We start from the raw sequence: 25,828 nt of genomic DNA on the forward strand, positions 1-25,828 counted from the left end.
TTACTTTCAGTAAAATGTTTAATTCAGGTGTGCGAGGCTAACCCTGTATCTTACTAGTGTTCAACCAATTCCTGCACAATAAAAATTGGCCTTGAGTGGCACAGAAGCCGTAATTTTTTTTTTGAAATTAGCATTTTTTTTATGAGAATAGGCAAGAACAGTACAATTCACACCCATAAATCAACTGCTATCATATACAAAATAACTACAATGAACATCTCACTATTTTACAATCATTAAATTAGCTCTAATTTCTCATTAAGGACTAATCAAAGTTAGACCACTGTACACTTGCACCAGAACCGTATTAAATTTTAACAGGTCAGACCAAACTGATTTATTTTTCCTCAGGCAGAGTCTCCCATTGCAATTTTCCACACCGAATGTTCTGTACACATGATGCAGATTGAGAATTTGCTGAAATTAAGTGCATATAGCTAGTAAAGCTAAGACCGTGGTAGCAGTTTGGGGCAGACTAGGCTGCATGTTTATTACCCTTCCCCTTCTATTCCCACCCATCTCCCGAATAATTTGCACACAATTACTTTGTGGCGAATGATCAGTAGCAAAATGGAAGCTCACAGATTTTAGTGGCACAAGAAACAGCTTAAGAACAGCAAATACTGGCAAAATAGTTCAGATCGGCATTTAAGAGAATTATTTTTTTTAAAACAGGCACATGAGGGCAATGATGCATATGGTGGGGAGGGGGGGGGGGAAGGAGGACAATATCCAATGATCAAATGATGGGTGATTAAAGTTTTAAAAGCAACCAAACATATTGAACATATCCAAACCATTCAAATCTCATTTATAATGCCCAAGGGATCGCATGAAGAGGGAGTTAGATAAAATATTAAAGGATACAGGGAACTTGATGTGGAGCAGAAAGCTTTGGTGTGGAGCTAGCAGACACAGTCACAATGGACCAAAATGGTCTCCCTTCTGTGCTTAGATTTCTATATTTTTTAAAAACTTGAGTGTGGAGTTCAGGTGACTGAGGTTTTAATTCCTCTACTAGACCACGGTACAGGCTCAACTGTTCTATAATAGAATTGGATTCATTGGACATCAAATATTTTGTTAGAAAATCACACCTATCTTCTGGTCACTGGACTTTTTGTTCCACCCTCCTCTTCCATGAATGATTGGATCGCAGGATGGGTGAAATGGAGGCAATGTTTGCACTGGTGCACCTTTTAGGATTTTATATTAGTTTTCTTGGGGGTAAAAAATAAATGATGACAGCTGTCCCACTTCCACTCAAAGACACTGTGAACCCAGTGACACTCCCCTGATTCTATGGCACTGCCACAGTGTACCACTATTTCTTTGAACTGAGAGGTAACAAAAGATGTAATTTGTAGCTTTTTGGTGCAGTAACTTGAACAGTTGTGATTTTCCTCAGCTGGATAGAAAGAAAATACACAGAAGTGCAAGTGAATTGCATATGGAGGGAAAAAAATTAATGTGTGGGCAATTGGTCTACAAATTTGACAGAATTCACAGGAGTCCTAGCTGTGATATATGTGGTCCAGTCATATACTTAGTACATTTTTTAGCATTTTCCTGATTGGTTAGCCCAAGTTTTCATACTGGAGATGGCCCTACTGTGACTGGTCTTTACCACAGAAGATAATCATTCCGTGTACAGCTCGTCAGTTCTAATGAAGGGTCCTACCTGAAATATTAATCTGATTCTCTCTTTCAAATGCTGACTTGACTTTTTGAGCATTTCCAGCATTTTCTGTTATCTTAAGAAAACATGTCTTTAAATAGAATTTTGAGTCCAAGTATCCCTGGCTCTGTGTGCTTCTGTTTGTTATTGTTTACACTTATATAGTCATTAAAAAGAGAAGTAAGCATAAATGCAATACTCTTCCCAGTATTTGCTCTGATTACAATCTCACCTTTTTTTCAGTATTGCCTTTGGAGATCATACATCCATTTAGCCTGACCATGAAAACATTATATTAGCACACATTTAGGTCACATCCTTCATAATTTTCACAATTTAAAAAATGGAATACTTAAAATATAAAATTTTTCCCCCTCAGCACGATATAATCAGTCTTAATGACGCACGCACACTTACATAGCAAAAATGGAGAGGAATGAGTTTGCAAATGGCGGTGTATTTGGCAACAGAAAGAAACCACTGCTTTACACTTCAATCTGTATATAGACCCCCAAAATTGGCAGCTGGCTTAATATTAGGTAATGTCGTAGACCAGATGGTTAAAATCTGATTGGCTAAGACCTGTGCAGTACCAGCCATTGTATATAATGCCATGGATCATCTGATTTAAATAAAAGGGAGTGGGTGAAAGTGTGTGCATTAACTTGATCACCTGCTATAAACCTAGATTTAGGTTTGAGCAAATTGTGTTCAAGTTGGCATAAAGCCAAGGCTTTTGTCTGTCCTGATAGATAATTTTTTGTGATTAAACAACTGTGAAGAAAAACAGAAATACAGCAGGACCAGAAAAGAGAAGAGGTCAACATTTCAGATATCGACCCTTTGCCCTTCCTTATAAAACAGTACCGTGTCTTTTCTCTTTTCAGTTGCTGATGGGATTGCTCTGTATTTCCAACATTTTATGTTCTCATTGTAGAATTTGCCAGCATTTGGAGTTACTCCTTTAATTGTGCAATATTTTGAGTGGAATATAAACAATTAATATGAATTTAAACGAAATGGGAGAGAGAAAAAGTATCTGTAATTAACAGAGAAAAAGCAACATTGAGAGAATTTTATAAACACTGTTCTTGGAGCTTCTTACACCCAGGACTCAGTGGTTAAAGGGTTAAATAGTCTATAACCAATTCAAGGCAGCAGGCTTCAACTCAATAAAAAAAAACTTTAAATTCATAGTTTCCACATAGGTTTATAAATCAGTGTGTATTAATTATTTAGACGGTTTTATAGTTAGTACAGAATGCTCAAACTACCTGGCTATTTACCAATTACAACAATGAGAACTTATTTTGTCATTCTTCAGACTGGGGCAGGGGAATGGAGAACCATAGACCTTAAAATACTAATCTTTTGCCCATTTACACATATGATTCAGAGGCCGCCACCCTCCCCCTCCATTTAGAAAGCAGCAGATTGCACCATTTCAAATATAATTTACGAATAAGGTATATACATTGTTGTCGCAATTCCACTTCCAATAGTCCTGATACTTTGTTCCTTCCTACATCCCTGTAGTTTGTTATCCTGGATTCTGGTTATAATTAATCTTTAATAGAGTACATATCTGACCCGGTCAGAGAACTTATTTAGGCACTTCACTGTCTCAAAACGAATCTTTGGAATCCACATATGGAGTACCCTAATTTCTGGATTAGAGGCTGTATCTCAAAAATGAAAGCTGTATATAAATGTGGCAAGTGTAGATTTTGATGGAGAACTTTAAAAAAAAACTGACGCTGGAATAAATACAATGTCATTTTATGGCTTCTGGACAAGATGCTGGCTACAAAAATGAAACCTCTTTCCTTTGCTGGTTTGTTAGTAGCTCTAAATCTAGAAATTAGGGGTTCAGATTAACCTTCCAAGTGCCCGTCAAGTGGCATTAGTTGCGACATTGATTTAAGGGTTAAAAGATGGTCTACACTACTTAAAGCTTTTAAAATGCAGTATAAAGCAGAGTAACCATTTCTAACACACACAATCCCCTTTTGTCAAGTTTAATATACTTTTTTTTGGGAGAAGGACGAATGCTACTACATTCTGCATTTCTTTGCAAGCCACAAATCCCACTCTCCCAATCACAGAACTAAACAAAGAATAGTTCCAACAAGTGACGTTTGGCTAAGTCTAACAAATAACTAAAAACATACTGGAGTATAGTTTTAGTTGCAATCTACAGTGCAGTTTAAAAAAGAAAACTGGATGAATAATCATGAAGTTAACTCACATCGAGCTGTATCACACTATATTAAGATAAAAACACTGATTTTTCTTCTTCTTTAAAGTCCAGCTGTTCCATGGCATTATATAATATATAGCAGCAATCAACGAGAAGCTATGATTCATTGGCAAATAAAGTATTTCTGGATTAGATCTCTGTACTGCACAACATTACATCCAGATTAATCCAAGTGTACATTATTGACCAATAAAGCACAGATTTCTTGTTTATTATTGCTTATGTATAGGTTAGAGCCAGTGGTTTGTAAATCACATTAGCCAGTTGTCGAAAGGCAATCACAGGTTAAGGTGTAGTTACCCATACTACTGTTCTTAAATAATATAGTACAGTACATTCTTTCTCTCGAGGTCAAACCTCTGAATATCTACTTATAAAGAGAGAGAAAAGTGCAGCGTCTCCAAGTTCCTTCATAGAAGCCATCATATAATTCCTTGTTTCGAGGGAATGAAAGGAGTATTCCTTCATGGAAGCAGGCACGGATCAGGCAGTCTTCCCTTCACTAACAAAATGCCAGTTGAATCAATGTCCAGTAAATAAGGAGAAACTGTGGCTGTTTGTGGAACACTACCACTGAAATAACCTTCATTTATGTTGCTCAGCAGCAGTCGCCATGGTTTGCAGTACTCTTGGAAAACTTGTACCAGATCCACAACCTTGCATGCAGGTAGGTTAGGAAAAAGTCACCAACTCGAGAGAGTCAAAGTTGAGTCCGAAGCTCACTGAAGCCGACCTTTGACAAACGAGGCAAAACAGTACCACCTTTCAAATGCCGCTTGTTCATACGGTTTCCTCTGATGACATCAGCAAAGGGTTAATGTATTCGAATCCCTCAAATTCCGATTGGTCAATTCTTTTTATTACATCTCTGCAGGGGTGAAAAAAAGATGACACTGAAGCAATGTTTAAACACAATGGCAGGTTCAGTATTATCTCTGTGGACAAACTTAGGTTGAGGTTCAGCACTGTCTGCAACACAGAAACCATTAATTTCACGATAGCATTAATTTCAGTCTGCTTTGGGGAAAGCAGTTCACTTCCTGGGTAATTCACAGTACAGACCACCATTCAAACTAGTCTGTTACCTTACATGCAACTAATTATCAATTACATACCAGGATTATCTTTTTCTTTTGTATATACGACTTAATGTTTGCTGAATATTGACAAAAAATTCTGCTCCCCCTCCCCACCCAATTTTATCTCCTGAAGGCTCCAAATTTTACAATTATCCTCTGGTAATTCACTTAAGTTCCCATTACATAAGAACATAAGAAATAGGAGCAGGAGTAGGCCAATCGGCCCCTCGAACCTGCTCCACCATTCAATAAGATCATGGCTGATCTGATCCTAACCTCAAATCTTCTATCACTCTGCATCCACCCGAACCCATGTGATCTCCCGGGAGAGGCGAAAAACCAGATAAAGACCCAATGGCCAATTTGGGAGAAAAAAATCTGGGAAATTCCTCTCCGACCCATCTAGGCGATTGAAATTCTTCCAGGAGATCACTCTGTCCCTATATTTTCTACAGTACTTACCTTCTGTAAAGGCGATTCTTCATGAGTGAGCCGAGACAATCAGTCTTTTGACCATACAAGGCATTACAGCTGAGCCCAATTCTATATGTGCGCTTTCCAACAGCAGACACTATAGTGATCAGAGATAGGTAATTTTTTTTCCCATTTAAAAAAAAAGGCCTTGCATTTACATAGTGCCTTTCACGACCACCGAACGTCCCAAAGCGCTTTACAGCCAAGTAAGTACTTTCTGAAGTGTAGTCACTGTTGTAATGTAGGAAACGCAGCAGCCAATTTGCGCACAGCAAGGACCAGATAATCTGTTTTAGTGATGTTGATTGAGGGATAAACATTGGCTAGGACACTGGGGTAACTCCCCTGCTCTTCTTCGAAAGAGTGCCACAGGATCTTTTACGTCCATCTGAGAGGGCAGATGGGGCCTCGTATTTTACATCTCGTCCGAAAGACGGCACCTCGACATTGCAGCACTCCCTCAGCACTGCACTGGAGCGTCAGCTTACATTTTTGTGCTCAAGTCTCTGGAGTAGAACTTTAACCCACAACCTTCTGACTCAGAGGCAAGGATGCTGCCAACTGAGCCACTGGCTGACATCCTTACCCCAGGGGTACTGAGGGCAATTGTAGCACCGTGACCGACAATCGACTGTCTCGGCACAAACTGGACTGAGATTGGGATTTTCTGGTCTGTATGGATCATAAATCTACTCCAGTAAAGTCTGAATGAAGGTTTTGTTTGAGAATTCCCCCCCAAATATCACAAGATAACTATAGATAAGGAAGATCATTCGCCCCATATTAGTTCACCAATCCAGAAACACCCTACAATCCCCCAATGTAGCAGTCAATTGTGTCTTAAATACATTCAGGGTTTTGCTGCGACCACTCTACCCAGGAATCCATTCCAAGTATTGATCACTATCTGCGTGAAGAACAACTTCCCATATCAGTCTTGGAGTTACTAGTTTGAACCTGTGTCCCTCTTGTCCGACTCACAATGAATTCAAAGTTATATTCCAGATTTACCTTTTCCATACCATTTATTAATTCATATACCTCTTTAAGATCATTTCACAGAAGCTTCCTTTCCATGTTGAAGAACCCAATTTTCTCCAGTCTTACCTCATTACGCAGACCTCAGACACTAGGGATCAGCTTGTGGTTGCACCGCTTTTAGCGCTTGAATGTCTGCCTTGTGTTTCGGTGACCAGAATTGGGTGCAGCACTCCAGATGTAGTCTGACCAGAGCACTGTACAGTTCAATCACCACTTCCTCTGACTTATATTCTGCTGCTTTGGCCATGTAGTTTAACTTCTTATTTGCTTTGTTGATTGCTGCTGTGGATTGGTTGGACATGTTGCAAATTGAGTCTACTTAAGACTCCTTGGTCTCTTTCCATTTCATCTTAGCTATTTCAACACTATGCAGTTGTTTATTTTTCCATCCTACATGCTGTGCTTTGCACTTGTCTGTATTAAATTTCATCTGCTATTGATCTGTCCACATACCTATTTTGCCCAATTCATTTTCTAATTTTTGAGCTGCTTCCTCCAATTCCACTGCCTCTCCCAATTTGGTATCTGCCAAATTTGACAACTTGGCATTATCCCTGGGGAATCCCACTCTACTTGCCCCATCTCAACATAACTCCTCCAATCGGTACTTGTTACTTTCTACCCTTCAACTTGTTTATTTTCCATTTCCAGAGTTTACCCTGAATCCCCACAGCTTTGAGTTTGAATAATAACTTTTTATATGGGACTCTGTCAAATATCTTTTGGAATTCTAGATACACGAAGTCAGAGTTTTCCACAGTTCGCTTTGAATGTTACTTCCTCAGAAATTGAAATGTTGTTAAGGCATAACCTTTCCCCTCTGAATCCATGTGGACTACTGTTTACTACGCTGTTAAACAAATACACCTCAAATTTACTCCTGATAATCAGTTACATTAATTTAGACGGAATGTAGGCGGGATTAATGAGTCTGTAGTTACCTATGCCCGCTTTATCCCCTTTTTGAATCTGGGCACCACAATGGCCTGTTTCCAATCTACTGATAATGCCTCCTCCTCCCACCCCCACAAGTGTCCAGTGACGCCCTCATAATGGTCATCATTGCCTCACAAATCTCCATCAGCACTCTGGAACAAATACCATCTATCCCTGGTGACTTGTTTGTCTCGAGTCTTTTGAGCCTGTCTAAGGCTTCCATCTTATTTATATTGAAATCATTGATCTAACTTTGGTTACCTGTTTGGGGAAGGGAACATTATTTCCTCCAAGTACTCACAAGGTAAGACATGAGTAATCATTCAAAATATTGGCCGGGAATTTGCGGTTGGGATGACGGCGAACTGGCAGCGTTCGCCATCATTCCGCTTTTGAAACTGACCAGAACTTTGAGATTTGGCGCATGCGCCGGAAATCCTTAAGTTGCGGCCTGTCATCGTCAGCTCTGAAACAGGCTGCGCTGTGCTCCCTCCACCTCCCATAGAGCCGGCAATCTGTGTAATCAGACAAATCAGGGAAACTGACGAAAAGTTTGGCTCTTCCGCAGTGACCCCGACACTGTTAAATTCCCCACTCAAAGTTAGACCCAAAGGGATTAGGTGTAACTGGGGTTTTAACAGCGTAGTGACTGCTAAACAAATGTTAAGGGCCTGGAAAACTAATTTTAATTTTGTGCAGTGTGAAATTTGTCCATTTTAATAAAAATTAAAGTTAAGAAACTTTTCTAAAAAATGTTTTATATTTTTTTAAAAGTTTGTCCATCTTTATTTCAGGTTGCCGTTTCCCCATGTGAGAGCCCCAATCTTTGTTTTGCTCTCTCTAACATTTTTAAATATTTAGAATTTTAAGAGCTTACTCACTTCCTTGTTCGCTGTCTGAGAGAATTCTGCCTTTTGATTGGCTGCTAGACAGCCTGATGACGTCACAGCAGTTCGCACAAGGGAATCCCCATTAACTTCCATTGATCTGAATTGAAGGTCGGAAAACCCAAAGTTCTCGACACAGGGATCGCGGGATCCTTGTGCGAAGCATACTTCGGGGCCAGCGGCGAACGCCTTCACTTTGCTGCTAATTGCAAATCCCGGGCCATTACATATCTGGTGTTGATCCTCAGTTTTGATTCCTTTTACATCTTTTCAGGTATAAATGGGATTCCAACTCAGAACTTAGCATCTGATGTGCTACTATAATTCTCATGTCATACTGAGATTTGAACTTACATCTAAGGTCCCTTTCAGTTTTGGAGGAAAATTCCAAAAGGGAAAACCAAAAATTAAACAACTGTTTGTTCCAAGAATACTAGACACAAAAGGGGTGAAATTATGACTGGTGCTGTTCTTGTTTGAGCGCTTAATGTATTTGTACCAAATTCCTCTGTGCCATTTTAACTCGGGCATTAACCAACAGGTTAGTGCCTGCAGAGAGTGCAGAAGGGGATGTCATAGTATTAACGGCACAGGAGGAGGCCATTCGGCCCACCGAGTCCGTGCCAGCTCTCTGTAGAGCAATCCAGTCAGTCCTATTCCCCCGCTCTATCCCCGTAGCCCTGCAAGTTTATTTCCCTCAAGTGCCTATCCAGTCTCCCCTTGAAAACATTGAGTGTCTCCGCTTCCATCACTTCCGTCTGGCTGGAGTCATACCTAACACAAAGGAAGATGGCTGTGGTGGTTGAAGGTCAATCATTACAGCCCCAGAACATCGCTGCAGGAGTTCCTCAGGCCCTAGGCCCAACCATCTTCAACTGCTTCATCAATGACCTTCCCTCCAACATAAGGTCAGAAATGGGGATGTTTGCTGATGACTGCAGTGTTTAGTGCCATTCACAACTCCTCAGATAATGAAGCAGTCCATGCCTGCATGCAACAAGACCTGGACGACGTTCAGGCTTGGGCTGATAAGTAGCAGGTAACATTCGCGCCACACAAGTGCCAGCGAATGACTATCTCCAACATGCTAGAGTCTAACCACCTCCCCTTGACATTCAACAGCATTACTATTGCCGAATCCCCCACCATCAACATCCTGGGGGTCACCATTGACCAGAAACTTAACTGGACCAGCCACATAAATACCGTGGCAACAAGAGCAGGTCAGAGGCTAGGTATTCTGCAGCGAGTGTCTCACCTCCCGACTCCCCAAAGCCTTTCCACCATCTACAAGGCACAAGTAAGGAGTGTGATGGAATACTCTCCACTTGCCTGGATGAGTACAGCTCCAACAACACTCAAGAAGCTTGACACCATCCAGGACAATGCAGCCCACTTGACTGGCACCCCATCCACCATCTTAAACATTCACTCCCTCCACCACCGGCGTACCGTGGCTGCAGTGTGTACCATCTACAAGATGCACTGCAGCAACTTGCCAAGGCTTCTTCGGCCGCACCTCCCAAACCTGCGACCTCTTCCACCTAGAAGGACAAGGGCAGCAGGCGCATGGGAACACCACCACCTCCAGGTCGCACACCATCCTGACTTAGAGGTATATCGCCAATCCTTCATCGTCGCTGGTTCAAAATCCTGGAACTCCCTCCCTAACAGCACTGTGGGAGTACCTTCACCACGGGGCCTGCTGCGGTTCAAGGCGGCGGCTCACCACCACCCTCTCAAGCGCAATTAGGGATGGGCAATAAATACTTGCCTTGCCAGCGACGGCCACATCCCATAAATGATTTTTTTTTAAAATCAATTAGATTAGTCAAACACGATCTGCCTTTTACAAATCAGTGTTGGCTCTCCTTAATTAGCTTAAACCTCTCCAAGTGCCCGTTAATTTTTTCCTTGATTATTGTTTCTAAAACTTGTGGCACGCATTAAGCATTTGTACAAGAACATATTTGGATTGTTCTGTACATTTCTCTAGGTCTGTTGAGTATCAGATATGTGCAGTTTATTTTCAGGTGAGTGCGTTGCAGAAAAGCCACAAAGTATTTACTTCCCAGCTAATGCAAATGTCATTGAGACCTGGAACATCTAATGCAGCTTTCTTTGTTGAAGTTCTTCATGATTTACTTGTAAAGCCACCTTTGAGATACTCATGCATCCTCTTGTTGGAGGAACTATGTAGGTTCAGTTAAAATAATATAATACAATGCTTCAAAGTTCATTTCATTTCTTTCAACTCAAGCACTTTCTAAACTAAAAACATTTAAATTTTGACTTATGAAGAAATTGCACAACTTCTACTGAAGAATATATGTACTTTTTATTCAGAAGCCTAGGTGAAGGTTCAAGGCACACCAACGCTGCAAGACTAGATAGATTAAGTAGTGTTTTGGTTTAAAAAATGTTGAATGTAGGATAAATGTGGGAAACTGAGGGATGTAAGAAGTGATTATAGATTACAGATCTGGGAAAGGAGGAGTTAGAATAGATGTTGCAGAGAGTCTGATTTCAACACAGTGAGGATGTAGGACATCTTATAGGATGATCGTTGGAAGTGAGTCAACCATTAAATACTCATTTATTTTCAAATTTCTCGTCATTGCATGCAATGTTCCCGCTAAGGCCGCACAGTAACCTGATGGTCTCGCGCAGGCTGCTCACCGGCTTTTACATTGTAAATACCACGCATGCGCAGAAATTTAAAGGGACTGCGCATTAAAAAAAACAGGCCGCGCAGAAGAAAATACAGCTTACAGGGAACATTGACTGCATGGTGTTTCATATAAAAGAAACAGATCGCATGATGCTGTGAAATCTGAGTATAGACAAAAACGATGTGGGACCTGGAGATATTTGGTATCATACAACTTCAACCTATGAGTTGCAGACTGGATAAGTCACATATTTACCATAGGAAAACATATTTAAGCAACACAAGCTGCATTGGGAGAATGGCGAGGAATTGGTTTTCACTGGTCTGAAATCTCAGATACTTCTGGCATTCTTTGAAATGGTGTCTTATCCCATGTACAAATGGCGTATGGCTCCTCTCCACATTATAACTAATTCAGCTTTTATGGGGCGAGTACTTTGAAACACTAAGTACACACATCACTGCCTGGTTAGCAGATTAAAGAACTGATTGCTGGAGTTCTGTATATATGTTGAGGAAAGGAGGGGAGGGAGAACAGAGCATATATAAAATTTATGATCCCAGCTTATATTTGATGCACTTTGTGGTGAAAACAGAGTTCTGCAATCTTTCCTGCATCTGCTATTATATCAAATCATTTAAAGATACCCTCTCCATTTTTCCTCTTCTCTCCCAGCATAACACTGAAACCCGCGTTTACATTGGCACTCATTTAGTTTGGATTCGGGACAGCGACATTATTAAATCCAGTTCCCTTATCCCAAAGGCAGAATTGTAGATCTGAAAAAAACTGGGCCCATGATTCTACTGATGGGACATGGGAGCTGGATTTAGTGTAAACTCAGGGAGCAGGTTCATGGACATTGGTCTCTTTATGAACTAAATGAGAGTCACTGTAAAAGCGGCTTAAAATGACTGTATTCCTTGGGGCAGTTGCCTTCTCCATGTGTCAGTAATTTAAAAATATGTTTCACTCATGGAAATACAAAAATTAGCATGCACCATATTGACAATTTTTGAGATTACCAAACTAGAGGGTTATATTTTGATGAGGGTTTATTCCAAACTTGGCTAACCCTATGGTGACCATTAAGGCAGAACTGTCAGAGAGCTACAGTAATATTTTTTGCATTAGTGGAGGATATGAACAGATGTCTGCATATATTTTTTATTTCCATAAGTGATGTGAACCGTGTAACTTGTTCCTTGTGAGTTGGGGTTGGACTTAGGAGGTGGAAACAAAAACTTACCATGAGGACATCCCTTTAGTAACTCTGTGCAGTAAAACATTTAACTTGGAAATGAGCTTCCTTGGTCTTCACTGTACAGAGTTACTACTTTTCTTTCTCATTGTCTAGTTGCACAGGTAGTAAAAACAGGTAATTTATTGGTAAATGCAGTTATGTAAGAGGATACACCATTAACAGGATTAAGAGCAAAAGAAAACTGGGAATTTCACAGTAAACAGCCCCTGATTAGGCCACTGATCAGTTGTGATGATACTGGTGTAGAAATTACAGCTGTTTCTATAGTGCCCAGAACATATGAATGTTATAAAAATTAAACTATTTTGAAAGAGTAGTCACTTTCTCCCAATATTTCTCTTCTCCCCTCCTTTCCTGTTTGCTCTTGCAGCTGTATAGTTCCACAGGCGCTCTCTGGTACCTCACCCAAGTAGCCTTGACAGTGAGTGTCAGCCACCCTGGGGAGTGAGATGGAAATCACAGCCAAGCCCGTCCTTTAATATGTAACATTCACACCTCAAGTGGGTTGGCTGCATTGCAATCAGGAGCAGTAACCAAGGACAATTTTCCTCAGGGCATTAAGGCTAAATCACAGCACACCAATTGCTGCTCCAGCTAAGATCACCTAGCTCAGCATAGGGCAGGGATGGTACCTTGGACCTTCCAGGTGTATATGGTTCAGCTATTCACTTAACTCCCTGAGCCATTGTGGGAGCCAGCATCAGTCACCGCCTCCCTCTTTTGTTCCTACAATTTATTCTGTCTTCTGAAGGCACCGACTCCTGCAGTGACAAGGCTCCATGGGTGCTGGGCACACTCTGTTATATCAGCCAAATCACCATTCTTTGTGTTTAGACAAATGTCAGCAGGCTATTCAACCGTAGAAGAGACATAACAGCCGAGCCTGATCCTGTTATCACCTCACATCGCACATGTACTTTCCCACAGAGATCACTTGTGACATTCAGGAATGTGTACTCTGGATGATTTGTCTCCTCCCTAGCCCAGGGTACTGAGACCAACTGTAGAAATCCTACTGCAACCTCAACTTATTGAATTAATCACAGATAGGCAATCAAGACTGGGATCTTACTACACTAAAGGGATCAGTATCACACTGGACAATGCACTTACCACAAAATCATGGTGTGTGTGCTCTTACACAAAAATGAAACATGCCAGAAAAGTCTGAGGAAAAAAAGTCTGCCAGGGCTCCTGTTCCTGGTTATTATCCAGAAACTCTTTGCTTAAAGTACACGTCAGGATGTTGGGTGAGGATAGGATCAGGCTTGACTGTGATGCCTTCCCTATTTGAATAGCCTGCTGACTCTCACTTGGGCAGAGGACTGGTGGGCACTAGTGCCTGTAAAACTGCTGCCTTCATGGGAGAAAACTAATGAGAAAATAATCTGCATCAGTGGTCCAGCTCATGGTTTTAGTTTCCAAATCTGTGTTGCACTGGAGTGGGAGGATACGGGCTTGCACCCACAATTTTCCCAGATGCTGAGTTTCCCATCTTAGTTGTGCCACAGGGGGTAGGCAGTGAGTGAACACTGAACACTTCCCTGTGGGAGGAAGACTCAGCAAGAATTCACCCTGGGCTGCTCTTGTACACTTTCTAGTGACTGGATCGAGAGCACAATAGGCACAGCTCTGGGACAGTCTGCTTTCCCACACTCCTAGCCAGGGATTGTTGCATGGCGTGGGGAGACCTTGAGAGCAGTGGAAACAGTAAAAATAGCTTGAAAATAGTTGGGGTGGAGGAAGGCAAGTGCAATTAAAGTTTTAAATTACAGATCTCTCCGAGTTCAAACTATTAGCTCAAACTATTAACCTTTTCATTAATCAGTTCTGGTCATGAAGAGGTTCTAGGAACTGCACTAAATTCTGCTTAAAGTTAACTTTTGTTCTTAATTACTAATCTCTCTTTCCACCCCTTTTGTTGTTACTATTAATTAATTACAACCTCCACACACATAGCCACCCCCTTGTTTTCATCATCACACAAGGTCTTTATAATATACCAGGCTCTGACCAATTCTTCATTTTCATTCTCCTAAATATCCGCTTACCTGTCCCAAATCCATAGAAACATAGAAGATAGGAGCAGGAGTAGGCCATTCGGCCCCTCGAGCCTGCTCCGCCATTCAATGCGATCATGGCTGATCATCCAAATTCAGTACCCGGTCCCTGCTTTCTCCCCATACCCTTTGATCCCTTTAGCCTTAAGAAATATATCCAACTCCTTCTTGAATATATTTAATGAACTGGCCTCCACCGCCTTCTGTGGTAGAGAGTTCCACAGGTTCACCACTCTCTGGGTGAAGAAATTCCTCCTCATTTCTGTCCTAAATGGCCTACCCTTTATCCTTAGACTGTGTCCCCTGGTTCTGGACTCCCCGACCATCGGGAACATCCTTCCTGCATCTAGTCTGTCCAGTCCTATCAGAATTTTATAAGTTTCAATGAGATCACCTCTCATTCTTCTAAACTCCAGCGAGTACAAGCCCAATCGACCCAATCTCTTCTCATACGTCATTCCTGCCATCCCAGGTATCAGCCTGGTGAATCTTCGCTGAACTCCTCCATGGCAAGAACATCCTTCCTCAGATAAGGCGACCAAAACTGCACACAATACTCAAGATGTGGTCTCACCAAGGCCCTGTACAACTGCAGCAAGACATCCTTGTTCCTGTACTCAAACCCTCTCGCTATGAAGGCCAACATACCATTTGCCTTCTTAACCGCCTGCTGCACCTGCATGCTTACCTTCAGCGACTGGTGCACAAGGACACCCTGGTCTCATTGCACTTCCCCTTCTCCCAATCTATTGCCATTTAGATAATAATCTGCCTTCCTGTTTTTGCCACCAAAGTGGACAACCTCACATTTATCCACGTTATATCGCATCTGCCATGTTTCTGCCCAATCACTCAACATGTCCAAATCATCCTGGAGTTTCTCGACATCCTCCTCACAGCACACATGCCCACCCAGCTTTGTGTCGTCTACAAATTTGGAGATATTACATCTAGTTCCCTTGTCTAGATCATTAATATATATTGTGAATAGCTGGGGTCCAAGGACCGATCCCTGCGGTACCCCACTAGTCACTGCCTGCCACTCGGAAAAAGACCCGTTTATTCCAACTCTTTGCTTTCTGTCTGCCAACCAGTTCTCTATCCAAGTCAAATACCTTGCCCCCAATCCCATGTGCCTTAACTTTACACGCTAATTTCTTATGCGGGACCTTATCGAAGGCCTTCTGAAAGTCCAGATACACCACATCCACTGGTTCCCCCTTATCTATTTTACCAGTTACATCCTCAAAAAATTCCAGTGGATTAGTCAAGCACGATTTACCTTTTGTGAATCCATGTTGACTTTGTCCGATCCTGTCACTGTTTGCCAAGTGCTCTGCTATTACATCTTTTATAATGGACTCTAGCATTTTCCCCACTACCGATGTCAGGCTTACCGGTCTGTAATTCCCCTTTTTCCCTCCACTGCCACTGGGAAAAAACTACCCCAAAATCTCTCTCAAACACTCTCTTAACTCTAACCTTCCCCCTCCTCTAGTCTGCCACCTCTGATAACATCAATACCTTTGTCAATAATCTCTGCAACTCTCTCGCCCCCAAATTGGATGTTGTCAACTCTTTCATGAAATGGTTTTACTCTCACTACTCCCTGGTACAACAGACACCATGGCAACCTCAAGTTCATGGGCTGTAAACTCGAATGCACTTGGTGATCCAACAGTCTGACTCCCCACTGCTCGATCTGGCTGGACCACCTCACTCCCTCTCCTTGGCTAAAAGAGTTTACTAATCCAAGATCATCTCAGAGAGCAGAAACAACTCCAAACTGCTCTTCACCACAAACGGTCTCCTGAGATCACCCTCCAAACCTCCACCTCTACTTTGGACTCAGAAAGTGAGAACTTGTGTGTCCAAAATTGGGGCTTTCTGCAATAGCTAAAACTGCCTTTTCTGACTGCCACTCACCTTCCTCTCAATACCCAGCTCGTCTTCCTGCTCCACACCCAACTGAGGTCTCCTTCACCCAATTAAACCTTCACCCATCCTGTTCTTCCCAGCTCCCTCTCCTAAACCTCAGCTTGTCCATGAAACTTATCCCGTGCTCTCCCCTGATCCCCTTCCGTTCCAACATTGTACCACCTGACTTCACTGCCTCAACCCCATGCTCAGCAACCTCATTACCATATCTCGATCATTCAGCATTGCCCCAACTCCTTCAGGACTGCACCAATCGCTTCAAGAAACCCAAGCTCAACCCCTCCTTCTCTTCAACTATCACCCTGTCTCCAACCTTCCTTTTTTCCCCCTCTCAGAGTCCTGGTATTTCTCTGGCTATGACTTCATCAGTCTTTCTACTACCATCACTTGACTCAAAGCTGAGCTTCCCTATATTCACTCCATTACGAAGACAGCTTTCTTTCACCTTCTCGACGTTGCCTGGTTCTGCCCCCATCTAGTGCAGGTAGATCAACAACAATACCAACTTGCATTGTATAGCACTTTTAAATTAGAAAATATCCCAAGGCCCTTCATAGAGGCATAATGAGAAAAATAATCAAAATAAAGCCACAACAAAAAGTCAATAGCATTTTGGGTTTTAAAAATATGGGGTTAAAGTACAAAAACAAGGAGGTAATGATAGATCTGTACAAGGCAATGATCAATCCACAGTTAAAATACTGTGTGCAGTTTTGTCGGCTCCATTATATAAAAACATGTACAACAAAGGTTCAGCAAGATGATGCCAGAGATGGGAAACTGTGGTTATGAGGAGAGACTTGAGACACTGAGACTATTTCCATCTGCGCAGAGAAGGATAAGATTTAATAAAGGTTTTTAAAATTCTGAAGGGTTCTGATGGAGTGAATGGGGAACTACAATTTCCTCTGTTTGGAGAGTCACTGATGAGGAATCATCAATTTAAAATAGTCACTAAGAGAGAAGGGCAAGAGGTTAGGAGAAATTTCTTATGCAGAATGTTGTTAGAGCATGGAATGCTTTGCCACAGGCCAAGATCATTACATTTTTATGGGAAGAGTAGATAAACATTTCCAGCAGAGGAAGATAATAGGCTTTGGAATGAGGACAGGCTTTTTCCAGCATTTTCTGTTGTTATTTCGGATTTCCAACATCTGCAGTATTTTGCTATCGTACTAGTGTTTGGTTCACTGCCACACCTCTTCTAGGAATGCCTACCTTGAAGAAGTTCTGCTCTTCTCTGCGACGGGATCTCCGTTTGGCTCTTCAACCTTGTTCATCTTCATTACTTTCAGTTTCCCTTCTCGTGTTTGATCAGGTATCTGCCAAGACTCGGTTTCACAGCCACATCATTTTCCTCAGCAACTGTCTCCGGTTCCGACTTACTCCACGTGGATTCCAACTAAACTTCCACCCTTCGTGCTTCGGATCCACCCAGGATTACAAATATCTCCAAGATATTCATCGTTCCTCGAACTACTGCTCTCGCCGCATCCTGAGATCCACGCTCAACGCCATGCGGCGCCACATGAACACACTCGACTTCTCTCTTCAGCAACACCGGCGCACTCTATCTCAAAGCTGTCCGGGTCCTCAGTTCCACTTCATCCTTCGACTCATCCGACGCTTCAACAAAAAACTTTTCTTCTTCCTTTCCGATGTCAAGGATCGCAAGCTTCATCAACTCTTGGACACCAACGCCCCTCCGGAACCTTCTTCCCCTTCACTTTCCTCTGACCCCCCTTCTCCCAATCTCACCCCCTGCCGTGTGTTCACTATCCCCTCTGACCTTCCACTCTCTGACCCTGAACGATCAGTCCTCAGCAAAGGCCTGAGCTTCATCCCCTTACGCCCCCACCTCAATGAATTTCGAGCTCGGCACGATGCTGAGCTCTTTTTCCGCCGCCTTCGTCTCCGTGCCCACTTCTTTGGCCAGGAGTCCTCCCCCCGCACAACTGACCCTTTCTCCCGCTTGCAGAATTCCCATTCTACCTGGACCCCTCCCCCTGGCCTCTTACCCTCTCTAGATCTTTTCATCGCTAACTGCCGCCGTGACATCGGCCGTCTCCATTTCTCTGCTCCCCTCACTCACTCCAACCTACCTCCCTCTGAACTTGCAGCACTCCATTCTCTTAGATCCAACCCTGACATTGTCATTAAACCCGCTGACAAGGGTGGTGCTGTTGTTGTTTGGCGTACTGACCTCTACCTAGCGGAAGCTGAACGCCAACTCTCCGACACCTGCTCCTACCTCCACCTGGACCATGACCCCACTACCGAACATCAAACCACCGTTTCCAAGACTGTCACTGACCTCATCTCCTCTGGAGATCTTCCCCCCGCTGCCACCAACCTCATAGTTCCCCAACCCCGCACAGCCCGCTTCTACCTCCTTCCCAAGATCCACAAACAGGACTGCCCTGGTAGACCCATCGTTTCAGCCTGTTCTTGCCCTACGGAACTTATCTCTTCCTATCTTGACTCTATCTTTTCTCCCCTTGTCCAGTCTCTTCCCACCTACATCCGCGACTCTTCGGACGCCCTCCGCCACTTTAACAGTTTCCAGTTTCCTGGCCCCAACCGCTTCCTTTTCACCATGGACGTACAATCCCTCTACACCTCCATCCCCCACCCGGATGGCCTGAGGGCACTCCGCTTCTTCCTCGAACAGAGGCCCGACCAGTCCCCATCCACCACGACCCTCCTCCGCCTGGCTGAACTTGTTCTCACATTGAACAACTTCTCCTTTAACTCCACTCATTTCCTCCAAATCAAAGGTGTTGCCATGGGTACCCGCATGGGTCCTAGCTATGCCTGCCTTTTCGTGGGCTATGTGGAACAATCTTTGTTCCAGTCCTACTCAGGTCCCCTCCCTCACCTCTTTTTCCGATACATTGATGACTGTATCGGTGCAGTTTCCTGCTCTCGCCCCGAACTTGACAATTTCATTCACTTTGCCTCCAATTTCCACCCTTCCCTCACCTTCACATGGTCCATCTCTGACTCTTCCCTTCCCTTCCTCGACTTCTCCGTCTCCATCTCTGGGGATAGGTTATCGACCAATATTTACTACAAGCCCACTGACTCCCACAGCTACCTGGACTACACTTCCTCCCACCCCGCTTCCTGTAAGGACTCTATTCCATTCTCCCAGTTTCTCCGCCTCCGCCGTATCTGCTCCGACGATGCCACCTTCCACACCGGTGCTTCAGACATGTCTTCCTTTTTCCGCAACCGAGGATTCCCCTCTACCGTAGTTGACACTGCCCTCGACCGTGTCAGTTCTATCTCCCGCACCTCTGCCCTCACCCCTGCCCCTCCCTCCCGGAACCACGATAGGGTTCCCCTTGTCCTCACCTTTCACCCCACCAGCCTCCACATTCAACGGATCATCCTCCGGCATTTCCGCTACCTCCAAAGTGATCCCACCACCAAACGTATCTTCCCCTCCCCTCCCCTTTCAGCATTCCGCAGGGACCGCTCTCTCCGAGACACCCTAGTCCACTCCTCTATCACCCCAAACAGCCCTTCCCCTTCGCCTGGCACCTTCCCGTGCAAGCGGAGGAGATGTAACACCTGCCCCTATACCTCCCCCCTCCCCACTGTCCAGGGCCCCAAACACCCCTTCCAGGTGAAACAGCGATTTACTTGTACTTCTCGCAATCTAGTATACTGTATTCGCTGCTCACGATGCGGTCTCCTCTACATTGGGGAGACCAAACGCAGATTGGGTGACCGCTTTGCGGAACACCTCCGTTCAGTCCGTAAGGGTGACCCCGAGCTTCCGGTCGCCTGTCATTTCAATTCACCGCTCCATTCCCACTCGGACCTCACCGTCCTTGGCCTCTTGTACTGTTCCACGGAAGCTCAACGTAAACTCGAGGAACAGCACCTCATCTTCCGATTAGGCAGTCTGCAGCCTTCCGGTCTCAATATCGAGTTCAACAATTTCAGATCATAACCTCGGCCCCTATTTCATTTTCACTTATATTTTTCCACTCCTTTCCTTTCCCCCCCCCCTCCTTTCCTTTTGTTTCTCTCTCCCACCTGGCAGCTATCTTTTGCCCTGCCAGTACACTTTACACCTAATCACAGCCTATTACCATCTCGTCTAGCTTCTAATCTCTTTTACTTCTTTTGGTTCTTTTATTCTTTTGTCCGATCGCAGCCCTGCCTTCGATCTAGTTCCTTTTCTCTCCAGTTTTGAAGAAGGGTCAAACCCGAAACGTCAACTCAAATTTCTCTCCACGGATGTTGCCTGACTTGCTGAGTTTTTCCAGCATTTTCTGTTGTTATTTCGGATTTCCAACATCTGCAGTATTTTGCTATCGTACAGGGTAGTGGGATTAGTTTTGGACTTCTCTAACACAGAGCTGACACAGATATAATGACCTGAATGGCATCCTTCTACGTGGTAAATTTATGTGATTCTATCCTCCACTGTCACTAAAACCCTAATCTAATGCATCACCTGAAGAAACAACTTCTGTAATGTTCTCCTAGCTCGTCTTCATATCTTGCCTCTCACAAATTACAACCCATTTGTACACTGCAGCCCTTGTCCTTACTAGTACAAAGTTCCAAACTCTCATTACCCCAACCTCTCTGAGCTCCACTAGCTCTCTGTGCCCCAGCAAATTGATTTGAAAACTCTTGCTCAGTTTCAAATACCTATGGTCTCATCGCCCACTACATTGGTGACCTTCTCTAACCTTGTGTGTCCACATATGCTCACTAACATAGGCTACTCCTTGTCCCCTACTACCTCTACTCCATCACAGATGGCTTTGTTCAGCCACCACGCTCCTGTCCTCTGAAACTTTTTGCCTAGTTCCTTCCAACTTGCCACCTCCTTCCTTGCTTTTAAAAACCTTCTAAATACCCTCATCTTTGACCTTGCATTCAGACCGCCATTCTAAATCCTCTCTGTTCTCCCACTGACCTCCTACTCAGTATCCACCATTTCTTAGAAAGAAATAAGATAGACTTGCATTCATATAGCGCCTATCACAACCTCAGGCTGTCCCAAAGCCTTTTACAGCCAATGAAGATCTTTTTTGAAATGTAGTCACTGTTGTAATGTAGGAAACATAGTCGGCCAATTTGCGCACAGCAAGGTCCCACAAACAGCAATGTGATGATGACTAGATAATCTTGTTTTAAAAATTGATGTTGGTTGAGGTATAAAAATTGACCAGGATACCAGGGAGAACTCTCCTGCTCTTGCTTGAAATAGTGCCATGGGATCTTTTACGCCCACCTGAAAGTACAGACGGGGCCTCAATTTAATGTTTCATCTGAAAAATTACACTGTAAGGGGTCGATTTTCATTGACCCGTGGAGTCGGGATTGGAGGCGTGCGGGGGGTTAAAGTCCCGAATTCGGGGGTCCCGACACCATCCCGCCCCCATGTAAGTGTCAAAGGAGGTGGATACCCGCCCCGCACTGGGACCTGCCTACCCGAGGCGGGAAGGGATTAATGCCAATTAACTGCCTGTTAACAGGTAGTTAACAGGCAGTTTTTAGCCTAATCCCTATTTTAAAGCTTGAAGTCTGGGATTCCTGACGGCTCCAAACCACGCCAAGTTAGAGGAGTCAGGCCGTCGGGTTGAAGGACTTAGAGGGGTCGAGATGTCGGTGTTCAGGTGAGTGATGGGTGCATGAGTGCAAAGGTAAGTGTGTTTGGTGTGTCTAAAGTGTGTAAAGAAGTTTAAATTACCTGTACTTACCTTTTTAGCCTTCCTTCCTCTAGGTTTCGGGAGTCCATCATCTAACCGGCACAGAAAGCAGAATGGCTGCGAACTGTCAAAAGTGCAGCTTTCTGTGCAGGTGAGATTTCTAACTGAGTCTGTGTAGAAGGACTCAGATTAGAAGTAAGACTGTCAGTGTTTGGCAGCTTCAAACCGCTTTCAAACACTGATATTTCATCTGTCAAAACGTCTTGACAGATGAAATTTCAGTCTGTGACGTCACCTGTTGCTGGGTGGCCCTTAATTGGCCTGCTGAGCCCGCTGGGTGGGCTCAACAAGGTCAATCAAGTTAAAATCGCATGGATTGGCCGCATCTCGATGGAGGCGGGACTACAACCCCGAAAGTTGTAGTCCCGCCTCCTTCCCGACTTCTGAATGAAAATCACCCATGTGTCAGCCTAGATTTTGTGCTCAAGTCTCCTGAGTGGGACCTAAACCCACAACCTTTGACTCAGAGGTGTGACTGCTACCACTGAGCCAAAGCTGACACCTCTTCCTTGTTCGGGTAATGTGCTTTGAGATGTCTTCTTGCACATGAGAAGTGCTATAGAAATGCAAGTAGTTGATAGGGTATTGGACTAGCATCACAGTTGTGAGTTCATATCCCACCATAGAAAGTTGTGAACTGAATTCAACAATTCTGGTAATTTGCACCAGGAAATGACATAAAAACTAGTTCACTAATGTCCTTAAGGAAAGGAAACATGCCACCCCTATCCTGTCAGCTCTACAAGAGACTGCAGTCCCATGCTATGTAGTTGACTCTTAATGTTTACAGGCTAAGTAGGAATGGGCAATAAATACTGTCAGTGCTGCTCACATCCCAAGAACAAATAAAAGAAACTTTAATCTATTTTATTCCAAAATATTGCATTGATTCAGAAAGTCTGTTTAAGGCATCCTTTAAACACAAGAGAAATCCAAGGATATTATTGTCCAGAGTGCAATTTGATCAAGCTTGAATTTAGGTAGTACTTACGCACGAGGAGGAGGGGGAATAGCCTTGTATGATGAAAACTGGAACAAACTGTATTCTAAATATTAAAAACAGCTATGCAACACATCATTACAATTTGAGATATTCTGTGCAACTAGAATCTACTCATTGTAATCTCTACTGTTCAGGTAATGCTACACAAATAAACAACAACATTTTAAACTGCATAAAAGTCAAATATATAATGCAGAATAGTATTTTTAAGATGATGAATAATAATAGTGGGAAAGGAATGTCAGCCATTCCTTAATCAGGTACAGCACAGGTTGGATGCAGTTTCAAGCTCCAATGCCCATAAAATATACCAATACCCCACATAAAATGGATACCCATTTCCAAAAATAGCTGTCCTGGTTACCCCTCTGAATGACACTAACTATTGCCAAATTATGGATAGGTTTACACCATACACAGTTGGTAAAACCCTTCTCAGAGGCAGAACCATAATATTTCTCACAAGTAAAGAATTTACAGAATTTTTCAAATAAAAGAGCTAATTTAAAGCTAATGGCTAGTGTGGCACTGAGGCATTCAGATTTGGAAGGATCCTGGTCCGATCAGTGCTGATCTCCAGTGGGCATTAGTAGGCTTGCTATATTACTGGGCTAGGGAAAGGGGGGAAAAAAACAGCAATTGTTCTCCCATTTGATTGCTATCCAATGCTGGAAAGGAGATGTTGGCCATTGGGCAAAGACAAGATTGGGATCGGCTGTGATCCCCATTGGAAAAAATAGCTGCCGACACAGTCTCTCTAAGCTGGCAGATGAAGAATAGCCAAGGTGCCAGATTGTGCCTGAGCCCTATGCAAGTAAGTCAAACTGAGAGATTGGTTTTATGAAAGGGAAACTATTTCCTGCTGGAAAATGTACATGCTCAGGCTTTGCTGCGATGCTCCCAATAAATGAATAACCTGCTGACATGCATTGTCTAGGATCACATAGGAAGATTAGCCACTTGGGTCAGGTACTGGAGGGCAATTGCTACCGTGGAACATACTCCAGCAACAGTCAGTCTCTGCAGCAGAGGATGGGAGAAATTTAGGAGAAAAAATATTCACAAATTAAAGTCAAGCTGCTGTCTTCCATGGAAGCTTCAATTTTTTTTGCCCTGGACTCTCATCCACTGAGATCTGGATTGTGTCTACCCAAACTAATTTTATTTAGCAGCTATCAGAGAGCCAAGCTATCAGAGAGTTCATCTCATCTATCTGGCCTAAATCTGAAGTGCTCAATTTTTAGCAGAATATTTGGTTGAATTCAGATGAGATGAAAACATTTCATTTACAGTAATGAGCTGGCAGCAACACAAAACACAGATGATTAAAAATACACACAGGCAGATAAATGGCCATTTCTCATGTCATACATTTTAGCTGAATCCTGATAAAGACAACTGGCTTGCTAAGCAATTACATGCATGGATCGATGGTCACAACAGGATGACTATAGATTGCAGTATTTTCACCCAGTACATTTTTCATTCTGAATCTGAATTGTACTAAAAGCCAAAACTCTAAAATCCCAGAAATTTAGGTATACAAATTAAGATTTTCTTTTGCCAATTTTCCCCTCCACTCTCCCGAGAGCGATAGCTTCTTTCTGCAGTAGAATTCCACTGCTGCCCTCTGGTACTTTGCCCAAAGAGCGATTTTTCACGTGTTGGCCTAGACCAGGACTGTCCACCAGCTACTAAATTTAAAAAAATTGTTCTTAGGATGTGGGCGATGCAGGGAAGCTTATATTCATTGTCCATCCCTAGTTGCGCTGAGAAGGTGGTAGTGGGCCTTCTCCATGAACCACTGTAGTCCTTTGGTGATGATGCTCCCACATGGTGTTAAGTAAGGAATTTCAGGATATTGTCCAAGTGACAATGAAGGGACCATTATACATATCCACGTCATGGTGGTGAATGACTTGTAGGGGAATTTGGAAGTGATGGTGTTCCTACGACATTGCTGCTCGTTCTTCTCGGTGGTAGAGGTCACAGGAAGGGAGGTGCTGTCACAGTAACCTTGGTGAGTTGCTGCAGTACATTATGTAGATTGTACATACTGCAGCCACCGTGCGGTGTTGGAGGGGGTGGCAGGGACACAAAGTAAATTGCTCTGTCCTGGATGGTTTCGAGTGTTCTGGCTGTACCCATCCAGGTGAGTGGTGAGTATTCTATCACTTTGAACCTTGTCGATGGTGGATAGGCTCTGAGGGGTTGGAAGTTGAGCCACTTGTTGCAACTTCCGTCCTGCTCTTGTAGCCACGGTGTTGTTATAGCTGGCCTAGTTAAGCTTGTGGTCAATAGTCACTCCCAAGATATTGATGGCGGGGAACGCTGCCATAATGGTGTCATTGAAGGTCAAGGAGAGATGGGTTGGACTTTCTCTTGTTTGAGATGGTTATTACCTGGCACTATGTGCAAATGTTAGCTGCCATTTGTCAACCCAAGTCTGGATGTTAGCCAGGTTCTGCTGGCATGGACTGCTTCATTATTGGAGTTGTGCTGAAGACTGTGGAAATGTCAGCAAACAGCCCCACTCCTAATGGTGCTCAGGTAATTTGCCCTCAGGGCCCTTCCAGTTGCATTTGGAACCAAATCCTAGGAGCTCCATGAGAGTAACTTGCTGTGATTGGGAGCAATTCTGTTCATTGGGATTAGGTATTGGGAAAAAATGGACAGTACTTTGGAACAAACAGGGTGTAAATCAAAATGGTGATAATTCATATCAATGCTCCCTTACAAAGAGCATGGAAAACAAGTACCAATGTTAAAGATTAAAACAATGAAGGAAAGAAAACAGA

General features: G+C 43.3%; 1 protein-coding gene across 2 annotated transcripts in view; it reads right to left on the reverse strand.

Moving 5' to 3' along the window:
• Positions 1–111: 111 nt before the first annotated feature.
• The window catches only part of prkcz (protein kinase C, zeta), a 626,261-nt gene continuing 600,544 nt past the window's right edge, over positions 112–25,828 (reverse strand). The window contains exon 18 of one of the 2 annotated variants that reach the window (XM_085967266.1): positions 112–4,806. In XM_085967266.1, coding sequence (XP_085823392.1) covers positions 4,719–4,806 — 88 coding nt within the window. In that variant the 3' untranslated portion in view covers positions 112–4,718. The remainder of the gene's footprint in view (positions 4,807–25,828) is intronic. The other variant, XM_085967267.1, reaches the window with a different exon arrangement.

Source organism: Somniosus microcephalus, chromosome 25, assembly GCF_052327205.1.
Source record: "Somniosus microcephalus isolate GS21.2 chromosome 25, FLI_Smic_1.0, whole genome shotgun sequence".
Taxonomy (NCBI): Eukaryota; Metazoa; Chordata; class Chondrichthyes; order Squaliformes; family Somniosidae; genus Somniosus; species Somniosus microcephalus.